Source organism: Prionailurus bengalensis, chromosome B3 (genome assembly GCF_016509475.1).
Source record: "Prionailurus bengalensis isolate Pbe53 chromosome B3, Fcat_Pben_1.1_paternal_pri, whole genome shotgun sequence".
Lineage (NCBI taxonomy): Eukaryota > Metazoa > Chordata > Mammalia > Carnivora > Felidae > Prionailurus > Prionailurus bengalensis.
This window is the reverse complement of record NC_057355.1, coordinates 41,487,792-41,505,204: the sequence shown is the minus strand read 5'-3', so window position 1 is coordinate 41,505,204 and position 17,413 is coordinate 41,487,792. Positions and strand designations below refer to the sequence as shown.

The 17,413-nt window shown below is 37.0% G+C and overlaps 1 protein-coding gene across 17 annotated transcripts in view; it reads right to left on the bottom strand.

The window, feature by feature from the left end:
- The window catches only part of HERC1 (HECT and RLD domain containing E3 ubiquitin protein ligase family member 1), a 193,301-nt gene that overhangs the window by 40,190 nt on the left and 135,698 nt on the right, over nucleotides 1–17,413 (bottom strand). For 14 of the 17 annotated variants that reach the window (XM_043555213.1, XM_043555218.1, XM_043555205.1 and 11 more), the window contains exons 39-48: nucleotides 15,891–16,089; nucleotides 13,492–13,652; nucleotides 7,568–7,684; nucleotides 7,135–7,366; nucleotides 6,106–6,230; nucleotides 4,702–4,922; nucleotides 3,483–3,751; nucleotides 2,685–2,737; nucleotides 1,751–1,951; nucleotides 960–1,134 (exon numbers count right to left, since the gene is read on the bottom strand). In XM_043555213.1, coding sequence (XP_043411148.1) covers nucleotides 960–1,134; nucleotides 1,751–1,951; nucleotides 2,685–2,737; nucleotides 3,483–3,751; nucleotides 4,702–4,922; nucleotides 6,106–6,230; nucleotides 7,135–7,366; nucleotides 7,568–7,684; nucleotides 13,492–13,652; nucleotides 15,891–16,089 — 1,753 coding nt within the window. The remainder of the gene's footprint in view (nucleotides 1–959; nucleotides 1,135–1,750; nucleotides 1,952–2,684; nucleotides 2,738–3,482; nucleotides 3,752–4,701; nucleotides 4,923–6,105; nucleotides 6,231–7,134; nucleotides 7,367–7,567; nucleotides 7,685–13,491; nucleotides 13,653–15,890; nucleotides 16,090–17,413) is intronic. The other 3 variants (XM_043555209.1, XM_043555221.1, XM_043555208.1) reach the window with 2 other exon arrangements.

The following is a 17,413-nucleotide window of genomic DNA, read 5'->3' as shown; positions in this document are numbered from 1 at the left end:
AGTGTGAGGTTGGGGCCAAGACTCACTTTTTCCCGTTGAATAAACCATGTGACCTAAGCCCAAGTTATTGAGGGGACATGCTTTCCTCATTGTTCTACCATATAAACATTATCATAAATCAAACCATACACCAAGTGTTTATCTATATGTGTGGATCAGTTTCTAAATTTTGTTCTCCACTATCCAATACCAGAGTCTCATCTATTTTTGAATTTTTATTTCAGGGTCCTTCTGTCTTCACTGATTTACTTTTATATACCTCTGCTCAACAATTCTTTTTTTTTTAAGTTTATTTATTTATTTTTGAGAGAGACAGAGATAGTGCAAGTGGGGGAGGGGCACAGAGAGAGAGACAGAGAATCCCAAGCAGGCTCCGCACTGTCAGCATGGAGCCCAACGTGGGGCTCGGCTCGAACTCACACGAAACCGTGAGATCATGACCTGAGGCGAAACCAAGAGTCAGACGCTTAAGTGACTGAGCCACCCAGGCGCCCCTGCTTAACCATTTCTTAAATGGATGTCTTTTAGGTATTCTTGGCTCTCTTCCTTTTTTAATATTACATTCTACAGTATGAACATGGCAGGAGTCTCCATGATGGAATCTGCAGGTTGAAATAGCTACACAGTTGGGTCAATTTTGCAGAAAATTCATTCTACCTTTTGATTTTATCCTGCATCAAATGGATTGAAAGCTTTAGTTTCTCATTTCAGATAATAAAATTAAAAATGTTTGCAGTTTACGCAGCTACTATAATACTCTTATTTTCTACCTAAAAAGAGCTAAGTATTTACCAACTGGATGAATGAACAACAATGATGACTATCTCCAACTTCTTTCATTTGACAGTCTAGATACTCAAGGCTCTAAAAATTCTATCTCATCCTCCCAAACAATACTAAACTCCTGTCTAATATATACTAGGAACTAACTTAACATCACCTGACACGATAATTCTTACCTGACCGAGAGAAGAGACAGAGCTCTCATTACCATGGTTCTTGCCAGAAGAACCTGAGCAGCAGCAGTCACTCTCCTTAAAGCCACCACCCGGTCGTGAGGGTTTGCTAAGGCAGCGGCCTGCTCACCTAGTGTTATTCTTCCAGAGGAACTCTTTTCTACAGAGCCATGGCAACCTGAAAAACATATCCAGAGCACTGAAAAATTTTCCTATTCTATCTATGTTCTGGGCTGCAAGGAAACACAGCAAACCAATGTGTTTTGTTCATTTGGACTTTGTTACACAGAAAATTCCTTGGGAGAAAGAGACAGTTCTAAGGCAATAACCTGTTATATATGTTCCTTAAATTTTTTTGGTTTTATTTTGTTCATATATCATATTATATATAACAGACACAGAAAAGATACAGTTTTTAAAATATGCTTTAATTATACAGAAAGGGCTGAGTCACCAATACTAATTATTTTGTATTCCCGAGAGCAAAAGTTACCCATACCCTTTCATGCACATAAAAAAAAAAAAAGACTGCAAAATTGGTTTTAGTCAGTTCCAGGATTTCCCTATTTTCTTTAAAAAAAATCATACTCATATTTTATAAATTTTCTTTTTATTACTTCGGCATTTCATAAAAGCAAAAAATGAAAAATATTACCTTATACCTTGAAAATGTTCAAACAACTAGCTAAGGATACTTGATGGGGTGGAACAATGTTGTATTACTATTTATCTAATCTAAGAAACAAATTAATACAGACTCTATAAAATCAATACCAATTATCATTTCAGTTTACCTATTTGCATTAGAGTCTCTTCCATACTGTTGGTAGCTGTTACCATTGCTACTGATGCTCCCAAGGGATCACTGTCAGGGAACTGAACTGGTTCTGGTACAATGCGTCGGTCATTTAAACCAAGTGGTCCAGCAAGTAATTCAAATTCTTCTTCACCTGTTAGCTTTTCATCTTCATCAACATCTAACATGTCCCAGTCTTCTGGAATTTAAATAAATGAATTTATGGTATGTGAATATAAACCACAGTAACTCTGCTGGCAATTTATGGTATGTGAATATAAACCACAGTAACTCTGCTGGCAACGGTTACTGTGAGATATGTCTAAAATGCAGATGGACTGAAAGCCCAGTGCCCACAAAATATGCTATGGCACCATCTCCTGGTGACCCAACCAAACTGCACTCCCTGAAGCATAGCGAGAGTCTAAGGGAAAGGGAGTCTGAGTCAAACCCACCTAAAGCAACAGCAAATGTTACAGCTGGTAATGAATGTTTCAGCTAATAAAAGCTATTGTTACGGGGCCAAAAAAGAGTTCTTAATGCTATCCATAATCATTAGAGAATCAGTTATTTGAAGTAAATGAATGCTCCATATAAATTCACGCTGTCATCAGTTTTGTACTTTTTACTTTCCTCAATCAGGATGGAAATTCAAAATGTACTCCATACTTTCCCTACTTTGAAAAAAATATATGCCACACAGAAATTAACATTCTGTGGTAAAGCTAGTATTTGAACCCAGGTCCTTTCCCTTTGATTTTTAAAACTAGGGCTGTTGCTTTCAAACTACCTTTAGCTTTTTAGAGAAAGTTTTAAGTAACTATGTACTTAAATACCAACACATACACATAAACTAAATTTTAGTAACAGATGTTAAGCAGAAGGTATATACAAAAATACACGTAAAATAAAGAAGCTCTCAAAACAACTACCTTCATACACACTGTCCTGCTTGCCAATTAGATCTGGAGCTTGTCCCTTGTACCTGCACCAAACATGAAGAACATTGTATTTTTATACAAAACAGTTAGTACCCAAAAATGCAAATTAAGTCATTAGAACATTTTAAAAGGTCATTAATAAAGCAACACAAAATAAAGTGTTTCAGGTTATGGGCTAAGAAAAACTCCTGGTATGTAGTTAACACACATGCTTACAAAATCAATGATCATTTTACCAAGTTACTGGGGAGGTTTCTAGGTCACCTACAACCCTCATCCAGACCACCTTAAAGATTTTAATAGTTGACAGTAAGGGCAAAAGCCCTGCTCACTACAGATTAATTGCTATTCAAGGATATAAAGAAGTAATATTTTCACGGAAGCTCAATTTAATCTAAACAGTCTATTTTTTTTTAATCAACAAAAAGATCTTAATTAAGATGTCAAACAAAAACAGAGTGAAAAACACAATGAAAAAAATTGACCATAAGCCTCCTGAAGGTTAAGGCAAGGGTCCTGCCCAGAACCTGCCAACAAGTTGAAGGTTAATAGAGTCAAACTCCAGTCAAAAACCTGCTGCCATGGACTGCAGGATCCCAGCTCTGGCAAAACATGAATTCCTCAACCACCTTCATCCTTCCTGCCCCCAATTCAGCAGTCATAGGACTTAGGGAAAGGTTAAGTGTAACTCTTCACATTAAAATAAGCTTTAATTCCCAGGTCTTGATGAGAGATACTTTATACTCTTCATTCAGAGGGGGTTTGGATATCTTCGCAATTTCAAGGTACCTTTCAGAACTTGTTGTCTTGGATTTGGTCTTCAGGGCTAAATACTTTTCCCTGCAGCTGCCGCAGAGCAGGTAGTATGGATTTCCACTCCCACATTCACCACCGAACCAGCCATCCACATAGGAGCCGTTGCTGCGATAGCCCTGGCGGTTTGCACTGCGCCCACAGCCTGGGTGATTTCTCTTCATGTGCTGGTTGAAGCTGACGACACTGCACTCACACAGTTCACACACCACCACTTCTTCCCTGTCTTCAGACTCACAAACATGCTGCACAAAATTTTATATCAAATCATTAGTCAATTTAACATAAAATTAAGAAGAGGTAAATAGATATTTATATGTTAAATTAATAACTTTGTTTACACATGTTGGAACATTTGCAGGATTTTCATTAATGTTACGTAACAAATTTCTTTCAAATCAGAATTTAGATCACATGATCTCAAGGTGTTCATTGCTCTTTCTCAATCTAATAAGTTATAATAAAATTAACTCACTCTCCTACTGAGAAGAGTTCATAAAAATGACAATTAGCGCTATCTCAAATGGCTTTTTAAAAATTCCTCTAATAAACCTACTTTACATCTGGTCATAACATGCATATCTATTATCTGAATTTCTAAGAAGTCATTAGGATTCATTTATCTTATTAACTTAATATAGTAGATGCTCTTTTCTATAGGATTCAGACCTGTGAAGTTTTCACGCTCCCCGCTACAAAAGCATAATGCTAAACAATGAAAATATACAAACCCACCATGTACCCTGCCCCTGGATGGAGGTAGTTACAAGACCTAGGTGGCACTGGTTCTTAGAATGAGGCACTACAGTGATTAAATGGAACCTATGAAGGAGAAGAGCATGCATTCAGATAGAAAGGTGAGCACAGCAGCCATGTTATACACCCAGAAGAGCTAAGAATTAATGCCGGTTTTGTAATCTATCTTTGACATTACAATCAAATATTAACAAAATATGGCTCTATTCATCTAGTCTGGGGAGGGAAACGATAAAATCGTACAGAGAAAGCAAGACACGCTTTTTCTTTTTGGTTTGTAGGTATCAAAGTAACCTTAAGCATTAGAGCCCCAAACTTTAGGATGAGATCTAAGACTTTTCAGAGTGTTACAACTCTAGGCAAGACTGTTATTAGTAAGCTCTATGAACAGGAGGGCAGGAAAATAAGTCAGAGCAGCCCCCGCTGCAATCACACACACCCAGGTAGGCCAATCCAGTACCTCTGGGATCCACATTCCCAGAATATCATTGTCACTGGTCAGGTCTTGTCCAAACATAGCTTCCATTGCTTCATCATCAAGATCAATTTCCAATTCCTCATCTAAATTAAAGTCATACAACGCCCCTGGGTCTTGTTGCAAAGATATGCCTTCTCTCCGACTTTGATTCCTGTGGGCCTGCACAGAGCGGTATAACCCCGCTCAGAACAAAACAAAAAAGGCATTTTATTTACATGCATAAAGTAATTCTGAATATTTCACCAGTTCTTAACTGCCTGGATTCCAGACCATAAACATAAAATTTGACCTATCATGTGTGATTCTTCTTCTATAAAATGGGGTAATAGCACTCATACTTCACAGGGCTGTTAACAGGCTTAAGTAAGATAATCCATGTAAAATACTTCATAATGTAATATGGAAAACACTCAGTAAATGTGAGCTGTTATTATTCTTTTAGGGTTACTTAAAAAAAATCAGTCATTATATATTAAGTACACATCCTGTATTTTCTAGTTCAGTCTTAACTTCTCACTATTACTATAAATTACTGAAAAATTATGTTTTAATAGTTCAAAAATCAAACACCATTTTGACAAGTCACACATCCTAGTTTTTAGTTTAGAAAATATGTTCCCTATAAATTACACTTCACATGTCTAGAGCATAATCCCAGAAGTATTTACTAATGTAACAATGAAATTTACTTTTGCTTTTCTAGGGCCCTACCTAGTAGTTTTGTCCTAAGGTCCACAGAGTACATCAGAAAAGCCAGTGACCACTTTAGCACAGTGCTCTTTTTAGCTCCTTCTTAATATTAATGTGACATTTTATTTTTATTTTATTTTTTCAACGTTTATTTATTTTTGGGACAGAGAGAGACAGAGCATGAATGGGGGAGGGGCAGAGAGAGGGAGACACAGAATTGGAAACAGGCTCCAGGCTCTGAGCCATCAGCCCAGAGCCTGACGCGGGGCTCGAACTCACGGACCGCGAGATCGTGACCTGGCTGAAGTCGGATGCTCAACCGACTGCGCCACCCAGGCGCCCCTTAATGTGACATTTTAAACATTCATCTTCACTTCTTAAAGTATAAACAGCTCGAGGGCAGAGACAGCATTTATGAAATACCTCAGTATCTACAAGTAACCAGTATAGACTTCTGTACCCAGAGGGAGCTTAAAAATAAATTTATGAAAGTATGCTGTGATTTCAATGCAAAATTATGTAAACAGGAAGAAAAATGCAAATAGCTGCTCTGTTAATGTGGAGGAACTGAGTACTTAGTATCATTAGTTCATCTTCTTTAATGCTGCTTTCACACTGACTTTAAAATATAAACTATACGACTTTCACCAATAGAAGGATGTGAAACATAATTACCTGCTCTTGCTAGCAATGTGCGAGCAGCTAAATCAAACTTGTGCCTTCTTGTTACTGCTGAGCGACCCCTAGCTGGTGGTCCACTTCCAGAAGCTGCATTCTCTGCATGGTCCAGATTATCAGCGCTACAAGTGCAAATTTAAAAGCAACACAGATTTTTAAGAACCATCATAAATGGAAAGCACAGGCACAAGCTTACTTATGGTCTTGCTTTTTCCTCCAAATATTACCAAGAATAAAATATATTTATGATAAAACTGAAACATAGCTTGTCTTTGGTAAAGCTCCTAAATTATAAATACGTCATATTGCCCTAAGCAGTAATTTTACCTTTTTTTTTTTTTTTACTTTTATTTATTTTTTTAAGTAGGCTCTACACCTAACATAGAACCTGAACTCATGGTCCTGAGATCAAGAGTCACACACTCTACCAACTAAGCTAGTCAAGTGCCCTTACCTGATTTTGAATTATGCCAACAAGGGAATGATGCTTAATGCATGTTCAGATCCAAAAGAGATCAATGGTCTTAACTAAATTCTAAATGATTCAACACTTAAAATTTGAAATGAAATGACAATCCCTGCCTACAAGAAACATATTTCAAAGTTATGAAAATATCCACTGAGATTGTCAGAAACAAGTCTGCATATAAGACACAAGCCTTGGTAACCAAATCCATTAAATCAATTTCTAATGTTAAAATGAACATTCTATATCATTTATAAAGGAGAATTATTTTATCAGAATGTTTATTTTATTTCAGAATAAACTTGTTTTAATTGTTTCTTTTCAGTTTTATTTCATGTAAAAATTATTACCTATTTTCTACAAAAACATCCATTCAAGACTTGTCATATCATTTTTACGCTTCACAGAAACATAAACTTGTAAGCGAAACGTCCATCTTTTCATATACCTCTAGTTATCAGCTTTACAAACCATTAAAAGCATCTATGAAGGGAAATAACTGGGACACTTGGAAGCACCATTTATAACGCATAAAACAAGTACAGAAACCGGACTCTCACCTTTCACTAAAGCCTTCTTCCATTTCAGCAGCATCAGCTGATGGTATGTCTCCTGGTGACTGCAAATAACAGGGATCATTGGACTTTCCACCACTGCCTAGGACAGCTGCTCCGTGTCTTGAGTCAGCTGTGCTACCTGGCTGGGGTTCCTCCTCATCCTCATGCCCAGGGTGCTCTATCATCCACATGGCAAGGACAGTGATGTTCTGGGCATCAGCCTCTCCTCGAGCACCTGAACAGGTGAAAAAAAAGTATGATACTGATTCTGGGCAACATAATTATTCATGGCACCAATTTAAGAGTGTCTGCTATGACACCATTATAACTAAATCTGCTATTAAAAAGTTTTACGGTCTCTTAAAACAATGTGTCACCCTCTATAATATCGGGCTTCTCCTATATGTATATACTGATATATAAAAACTTATCCTACCTGTGGCTTCCATGGCTTTGGCAATCTGCCGGAGAGAGAACCCCATCTCCAGCAAGGGTACTGCAATTGCTGGAGGAGGAGGAGAAGTTGAGAGTCTGCTGCTTGGGTCTGACAAGGCTGAAACAAAAGAAAGAGAGTAAAGTCCTAAATATCAGTACATACTATGAGTAAAAAGTGTCCTTATAGTAACTGTTAAGTCCCCAATTTCCTAATACTGTCTACATTTATTGAAATTTTATTCTATTCAGAATTCACTAAATGTGGAACTAAATGGGATTTTGTTACAGCTTTTTAAGGTTTTTCATAAAGCTAACATAAAACAAAGCTGCTGAAAAAAATATTAAATGTTTTCTTACTTTGAAATAGTTTCTAACTTACAAAAAATTTCAGACTTAACAGAAATTTGCAAGCATAGTACAAAAGAATTCTTTTACCCATGAACCACTGGAGAGTAAGTAGCAGACATGATGCTTCAACTCCCTTGAATACTCTAACAGTTAATTAACTCCTACAAATAAGGACACTGTCTTGCATAACATAGTATCAAAGTCCGGAAATTAACAATGTTAATATCTATCTAATCCAGATCTCATTCTAGTTTCACCAGAACTCCTGATAATGTTCTTTACAGCAAAAGATCCAATCCAGGATTATCATCCTTCCATTTAGTTTTCAGATCTCTTCAGTCTCCTTCAATCACTTTGATACTTTTAAGATTACAGGCCAGCTACATGATAGGAAGTCCCTCAATTTGGGTTTGTCTGATGTTTCTTCACGTGCTTTTTGGCAGGAATACAAAACTGATTCTGCCTTCTTCTCATTACATTCTACTAGATGGTACATGATTTCAACTTGTCCCATTGCTGGTGATGCTAACTTTGATCACCTGAGTTAAGCTGGTATCTGCTAGTTTATCTCCTGATTAACTAAAAAAGGTACTCTTTTTTTTTTTCTCCCTTTGTAATAAATATTTGTTGGGAGGAATTATGTGTAAATAGCCCATTCCTCATCAAAGTGAGACTCACTAACAACCATTAATGTTTATTGGCTGGATTATTTATGATGATGATGATGATGATGATGGTTGACAAATGAGGATTTTCTTTTTTTAAATTTTTTTTTTTCAACGTTCATTTATTTTTGGGACAGAGAGAGACAGAGCATGAACGGGGGAGGGGCAGAGAGAGAGGGAGACACAGAATCGGAAACAGGCTCCAGGCTCCGAGCCATCAGCCCAGAGCCTGACACGGGCCTCGAACTCACGGACCGCGAGATCGTGACCTGGCTGAAGTCGGACGCTTAACTGACTGCGCCACCCAGGCGCCCCAGGATTTTCTAATTCCATCATTGCTTTCAGATTTATCAGTCTCCTTTCTCCATCAGTAGAGATTTTCATTGTATTTGTGGGTTATTATATGTTATTATAACAATGATTATTTATTTTGATGCCCCAAACATTCCAGATTTGGCTAGTAGATGTCCCTTCAATCTAGTTTCTATATCCTGGAGGCATGTGCCCATAATTCTCTGAGCAGTTTATCACTTTCTGGCACAAGATATTCTAGGCTCATCTCATACTTAACCCTGAAATCAGCCATTTCTACCAGGAGATAGGGTTCTCTTTTAGTAGAGAATGGTATTTAGAAGACAGGATCTTGGCACTAGGTGTGTTTATTGCTACTAAGGCATCACTGCTCCTAGGTCCTTTCAGTGGACAGTGCTGATAGAAGCCCTGTGCCTCATTTAATGGTTTTTGAATTCAATTAGGAAGGAAAGAAGAAGGAAGCGGGGAGAATGACAACTTTCATTTTTGCTTAAAAAATGTCACTACTCCTACAGTGGTAATAGTCCTGACACATTTGTTGGACTTCTGCTTCTAGCCATGATAGAAGAACAGAGACTGGATTTACCCTCACCTTAACAACTAAAAGAACAGATGGAATATATCAAATGATGGTCTGTAGACACTGGATGGCAGGCAACGTAGGACAGTGATCTCTGAGAGAAGGAAATCAAATGAGGCGAGGTATACAATTGCCTCAGCATATTTGCTGGAGAGAATTTCCAAGCTGCAGTTCAGGGAGGGCAAATTCAAGCTAAACTCAGCGGCCTCTCTGAACTGAGGACAAAAAAGTAAAGAATTCAAGATGGCTAGCATCCACAGGGTAGAACACCAGAAAGGAGAAAACTGTACAGAAAGAAGAGAGCTGCACAAAAAGCAAAATTCAGAAATGTACAGAAGGTCCTTCTTTTTCCCTCAAGTCTTCAGCTGATGTTAATGCAGCAACTACCCAGAACTAGGGAAGGAATTACCAAAAAGTAGCAGGCAGAACAATCCTTGAGGCTCATACAGGGTTGGGAAGAATTTGTGTTACCAGAAGGAAAGAACTACAATACACAAGGCACTGGATAGAATACTAAGAAAGGTATTAGTTCAGTGGTGGGGAAAAATTTAGCCAAGCTAAAGGCTGTTCTGGTCCCTCCTAACAAAGCTTAAAAGGAAGGCTTGAAAGAATCAAATCATTTCCAAGTAATTTAACTGTATCCTATAACAAAGTTAAAGTATATTTAAATAAATACAAACTATCAAGCACCCAAAAAGGTAAAATTCACAATCTCTAGTAACCAATATATAATTACCAAACATCCCCCCCCCCAAAAACCCCGAGAAAATATAATTCAAAATAAGTAGAAAAATTAGTCAACAGAAACAGACCTAGAAATTAGATATGTGCTAAGAAGAGAATGATATTTAAACAGGTATAAAGGTGATGTTCATTATTTGTGCATTCCATATTTGCAAATTCATCTACTGATTAAAGTTAATTTGTAACTCCCAAATCAATACTTGTGGTGCTTTCACAGTAATTTACATGCACACAGTGACAAAAACATTTCAATCTCCTGACACACTGGTTCCTAGCTGAGGTATAACAGGTGATGCTTACATTCTTGTTTGAGCTCCGAGACTGTAAACAAGTCTCCTTTTCGTGGTCTATTTAGTGTCAAGCGTTTTGCAGTTTTGTGCTTTTTGTTGGTGACTTCACTATTTAAAATGGCCATGAAGCATAGTGCTGAAATGCTGCTAGTTTATTTTTTTTTTAAGTTTATTTATTTGAGAGAGAGACAGAGTGTGTGCGTACAAGCTGGGAAGAGGCAGAGAGAGGGGGAGAGAATCCACAAGCAGGCTCCACAGTGTCAGTACAGAGCCCAATGCTGGGGGCTCAATCTCACGAACTGTGAGATCATGACCTGAGCCGAAATCAAGAGTCAGAGGCTTAACCAACTGAGCCACCAGGAGCACCTGTCGAGTGTTTCTAAGTCCAAGAAGGCTACGATATGCCCTATGGAGAAAATATATGTGTCACATAAATTTCATTCAGGCATGAGTTATGGTGCTCTTGGCCATGAGTTCAATGCTAATGAATCAATAATATATATTAAATACAACGTATTTAAATAGAAACATACATAAAACAAGGTTATATACTTGACAAAATGTGACCAGAAGTTCACAAAAACCTACCCTTATCTCTCCCTTAGGAGTAATGGTTCATTTTTCACTAATTCAGTGTTCACAGTGACTTTATAGAAGAACATAACTATCCTAATAGTGAGAACTGACTGTTATTCCATGTATTTGATAAGGCAGAGAAAAGATTAATAAGCATGTTAAAGACATGGAAGACTGTCTTTACAATGTATGAATGGAAAAGTACTAGATGGGATTAAGAGCAAATCTGATTCTGCAGGAGAAAAGATTAATGACCAGAAAACACAACAATAAAAACTATCCAAAATGGAAACAGACATTAAATAAACAATAAAAAATAAATAAAAAGCTAATTAAAAAAAATCAAAGCATTAGTGATCTGTGGGATGACTTCAAGTGGCCTTGTATACACATAACCATAGACACTGAAATAGAGTTATACAACAGAAATACATCTGAAAAATAATGAATTAAAAATTTCCAAATTTAATGAAACTATAAATCCACAGATCCAACAAGCTCAATAAATCCCAAGCACAAGAAAACTAAATCAGGGCAGATCATAATAAAATTGCTTAAACCTAATGATAAAACAGAAAAATCTTAAAAGCAGCCAGAGAAAAAGGCATATTATATCAAGATTAGAATGAAAGAAAAGTTATCATGCAAGCCAGAAGACAGCAGAGGATCTTAAAGCACTGAAAGAAAAAAAATCATGAATCTAGAATTCTATACCCAGAGAAAATATTTTTCAAAAATGAAGGTGAAATACACTCTTTTAGATATACAAGAGCCAAAAGAATTCATCACTAGCAGATCATTACAAGACATGTTAAAGGGAAAGCAGAAGGAAATTATACCATATGAAAATTGGGAACTACATAAAGAATCTAAGACCTGATAAATATGTGGGTAAATATAAAATACATACTTTAGATTTCAAATTTCTTGCAAAGACAACTGGCTGTTTACAACAAAAATAATAACAATGTGTTATGGGCTTTATAACCTATGTGTATATTAAATGTATGATAAAAGTACAAAGACTAAGAAAGGGGAAATAAAAGTATACCATTGTTAGAATTTTTAATATATATGAAGTGGTACTTGAAAGTAGCCTGTAATAATTAAAAATGTATACTATAGACCTGAAAATAATCTCTAAAAATACACATATAGCTGATAAGCCAACAAAGGAGGTAAAATGAAATAATATAAAATATGAATTTAACAAAAAGACAAACAGAAGGAAAAGAGAAAGAACAGACAACGTGAACAGAAAGATGGTAACTTTAAACACAACCCTACCAATTATCACATTAAATGTAAACAGTCTACACACACCAATTAAAAGATAGAGAATACCAGGTTGGATGAAAAAAGCAAGACCCAATGATAGGCTGCCTTTACAAAGCCCCTTTTAAATATAAAGACACAAAAAAGTAAAAGGCAAAAATGATGGGAGACAACATACCATCCTAACACTAATATATTTGTATCAGATAAAGCAGATTTAAGGACAAAGAATATTACCAGGAGTAAAGAGAGTCACTTGGTAATGACAAAGAGGTCAATTCATTATGAAAACATAAGAATCTTAAATATTTATGGACCCAAAGAGAGTTTTAAAAGACATGAAACAAAAACTGATAAATGAAAGGAGAAATAAACAAATCCACAATTTCAGGCAGAGATTTCAACACTACTCTATCAATAATTGATACAGTAAGTAGACCAAATACTGGTATTTACTGATACTTCTTTATGAGTAGAGATAAAGAAGACTTGAAAAAACAATCAACTACCTTGACTGACCAAACATTTACAGAACACTCCACTCAACAATAGCATAATACACATTTTTTCCAAGCCACATGGAATATTTACCAAAACAGACCATATTCTGGGCCATAAAATAAGTCTCAATAAATTAAAAAAAATTCATATTATACGAGATGCATTCTCTGATAACAATGAAATTAGAAATTAGTAAGAGAAAGACATCTGGAAAATTCCTAAAGATCTGGAAACAAAATAACATACTTCTAAATGACCAAAATTGTCAAAGAAGATATCCATGGTAAATTAGTACTTTAAATTGAATGAAAATGGAAACACAGCATTTCACAATGTGGAGGTACAGCAAAAGCAATGGTGAAGGGAAATTCATAACACTAAAAATGCCTATAACAGAAAATAAGAAGGGTCTAGTATGACTGATGTATAGCATACCTTTTCTCTCCCAACTAGCCATAAATGAATCTACAGCTTCAAAATAGAGAAGACAATTTAGTTTGATAGGACAGATCACCCTTAATCAAAATCACTGTTTTACCTTCAATGAGAAAAAACACAATGCCCACGTTATGAACTCCCACACATCAGGAATGCCAAGAGGTTTGGGTGTCATAGTGCATGACAGCACACGCACCTGTGCGGTTAGCTGGCCTTGCGGACTGGGAATCAGGAGAAGTTAAGCTTTGCCTTCTTCCTACTTCATCAGAAGGAGAGGTTGGTAACGATGATATTGGAGGAGTCTGTGCACGACGTGTGGGAAGTACAGTGGTAGTTGGGTAACTAGAGAACATTTGCCTTTAAGAAAACAATAATGGTTAGCATAAAAATCCAATTAGAAAATAATACATACATCACAGTCTTCTTATAGAAGAATATTCAACCTGGAAAACTTTAAGTTAGCTATGGTTTAATGGAGAAGGGGAGAAATACTCCCAACAATTTTAATAATCATTATCACATAGGATACATTTACTATAAAAGTAATATGTTACCATTTGTTTGGCAAAATGCTAGCAACATAGCAGGTGAGGGGAAGGCAGCAATTAATAAAATAGATTTTTAAAATACCCCTGCTTTCATGGAGCTTTCCTTCTACTATAAGAAGACAGGGTTATTTTGATAGGTATACAGTAGTTAAAGAATAAGGGATTTTAAAGATAGCTAAATTACAGTTACTTCAAATATAAATTTACTAGCTAGCCATGAAATTATTCACAGGTATTCAAAGTAATAGACTATAGGTAAGTTATGGAAAGAAAAGAGAACTGCCCAGTCACTTAACACAACTGAAAAACAGCATATGAATGGTATGCCAGCCATGTAGAGGGGGAAAGGTACAAGAGAGGCAGCCCCCTCAGGCTAAGAAGGCACACACTGGCTTAAGAATAAAATCCAGGAAGGTCCTCATTGACTGTCTACTCTTTAGATTTGTCCAACAAAATAACCTTTTAAGCATCAAAAAATACTGTCTACCCAGTCAAATAACTGATACATGATATTCACACAGGCAGCAGTTGTTCCCTGATCTTTCTAGTGTTAAATGATGCTTAGTCAGGCAGAGACAACAGCAGCTCTAATATAGTCCCAGTCAACAGCAGGCAAAGACTGAGAAGAAAGGAGGAGTCACAAGGTCTATGAATGCCTGTGAGAGCAAGGGAATATTATTCTACCAGTGAATGCCATGTCTACACTGCACAGCTTGGAAGGCAACAAGGATTAAAAACCATATTAGAATATCCTATCATTCTTCTTTTCCTCCTTTCTTGAACAGAAGCACCCCCGTGGAACTGTTATCAAGTGAGAGAGTTAGGATATGTGAGGACTGGGCAATGGTAGCTGCTAGGATTATTACTCCTCCTGCCCAAGACCAGAGCAGTAACTCAGTTGTGTGAGCTAAAGACTACTGCATTAAGGGTCCGGTTAGGTCCCTTATGACTCAGGTCATAATCTCTCAGTTCATGAGTTCAAGCCCCGCATCAGGCTCTCTGCTTTCAGCGCAGAGCCCACCCTCGGATCAGATCGTCTGTGACAACCTTCTCTCTTGGCTCCCCTCTGGCTTATGCGCACATGCGCACTCTCTCTCAAAAACAAACATTAAAAAAAAAAAAACCACTGGGGAACCTTAATTAGAATGCAAACTGTGCCCCACCAGACCTACTGAATGAGACAGGGGGATACTTTACAGTCCCAGAGCCTTAAAAAGCCTCCCAGGTGGCTCCTGTGGACACCAAAAATTGAAAAGCATTACAGTAATAGCCCCTCTCCTACTCTCTAAGATGTCAGTCTACACAATGGGAATGATAATAACCTGTCAATTATGGGAAGGGGGGAAAGAAAGAAGAAAAAGGGAGACCAACCATTCTACTGCTCTTTATTTCACTTAGGCCCTACTTAAAGAAGCTCAAAAAATAGTCGCTCCCTAATGATTTTTCTCTTAGAAGTTTTCATTTTGTGTATATAACTGGTAAAGTGAAACAAAAAGAAAACTCACACATTATTTGGAATTTACAAACCTACTAAAATAGGGTTGGCTGAAGAAGTATCTATTGTAAGACAGGCTCTTTCATTTGAAAAGTAGACTTGTTTGATCTTACAGTAAGAATGAAAGTATAATTAAGAAATTATGCTTAAAAGGGAAATAACTAGAGAAAATTATTTTCATGGAAGTGACCTCCATCTTGAGGCTCTAATATTCAATACAAGCATTTACTTTTTGAGGAAAAAAATATCCAAAAGCCTAGCTGAAAGAAAAGAAAAGATCATTATAAGGAGATAGACTCCTACACTATCTGACTGTCGGCGGCATGGGTGATAAATCCAGACCAGCCCTCGACTGGCTATGAGACTTGTGCAAGTTATTTAACTTCTGAGGGGCATTCCCAACTTTAGCAAAATGGGTTTGACTTTATGATCTCTTAGGTTCCTCCTAGCTCTAGAATGCCTTTAGTTGGGCACATTTTTCACTGACAGAACAATCACGTGTTCAGAATCATAGGCATCAATACAGCAGATGTTAAAGGTCAACTTCCCTACCTGAGAAGACTAAGTGGCATCACTCCTGGGGATTCAGATGCAGGTACTGTTTCTGTGTCAGTGACTGGAGTGGTGGCAGTCGTGGTGTCTTCCAGCGAGCTGCTCATAAAGGAAGTTGTGCTCGAGGCTGATGGGCTAGTGGTAACTGGTGTTTGTGCCTGCTGGGCTTGGTCACTTTCTTCAGCTTGTTGATCAATCTCTATAAACCAAGGTAAATATTAAGAAAGTAGTAAGAATTTGTTTTATCACAAGTGACATATAAATGAAAAACTTACAATATGAAAAGTTTCTAAATATATTTCCCAAGTGCCAATTTCTATGACATATTTTTTTAATGTTCTTGCATATATACACCCTGTATTCACTACTGTAGAGCCTTACTACAGACTCTACTAATAAATACACTTTTGTAATAAATTTTCTTTTTTAGAGAAGAAGGTTCTCTTAAAAACAAAAAAGAAGTCACCTGGGTGGCTCAGTCAGTCAAGAGACCACCTCCTGATTTCTGCTCAAGTCATGATCTCACAATTCCTGAGATCAAGACATGCATTGGGCTCTGTGTTCATTGCTCGGAGCTTGCTTGGGATTTCCTCTCTCTCTCTCTCTCTCTCTCTCTCTCTCTCTCTCTCTCTCTCTCTCTCTGCCCCTCCCCGGCTTGCACGTGCATGCTCTCTCAAAATAAACTTAAAAAAAAAAAAATAAAAACAAAAATAGTCTCACTTTTGTTTTTATGATTTGACTAGAGGTTCTCTAAAGGTTATCTATCTAATCATTAAAATTCTATTTCCTGGTTGCACCTGAGTGGCTCAGTTAAAGTATCCACTCTTGATTTCGGCTCAGGACAGGATCTCACAGCTCAGGGAACTGAGCCCTGCAATCAGGCTCCATCCTGCCAGCACAGAGCCTGCTTGGGATTCTCTCTCCCTGCCCCTCCCCGACTTTCTCTCTCTCTAAACAAACAAACAAACAAACAAACAAACAAACAAACTAAAAAAACGGCCGTGTTTCCTGGGCGTCTGGGTGGCAAAGTCAGTTGAGTGTTCGACTCTTGATTTCAGCTCAGGTCACAATCACAGAGTTGTGGGATCGAGCCCCACATCAGGCTCTGCACTGAGTATGGAGCCTGCCTGAGTTTCTCTCTCTCTCTTGCTCTCAAGTAAAAAAACAATAAATTTTTTAAAAAACTGTATTTTCTTAGCACTTTGATTCTGATGTGCCTATCTTTAGACTTTACATAGGCAAAGATGAAGACATGTAAATACAAGTAATACATGTAAATATAATACAAATCTAGATAGAAACCCCATGCTCTAAAAAGGACAATGTCTCACAAAATAAACTACTCCCAAGAACTAAAAAATTAATTAAAATGTCTAAGAGCTTACAAAGTATTTATAATTTTTTTTCTTATCTGGTGAGGGAGCTTACAAATAAAGAGAATATCAAGATAGCATTTACCACAAAGACAGCTAATTCTATTGGGGTTGCTAAATGGCCACATACCTACATAATCATGATCTTAA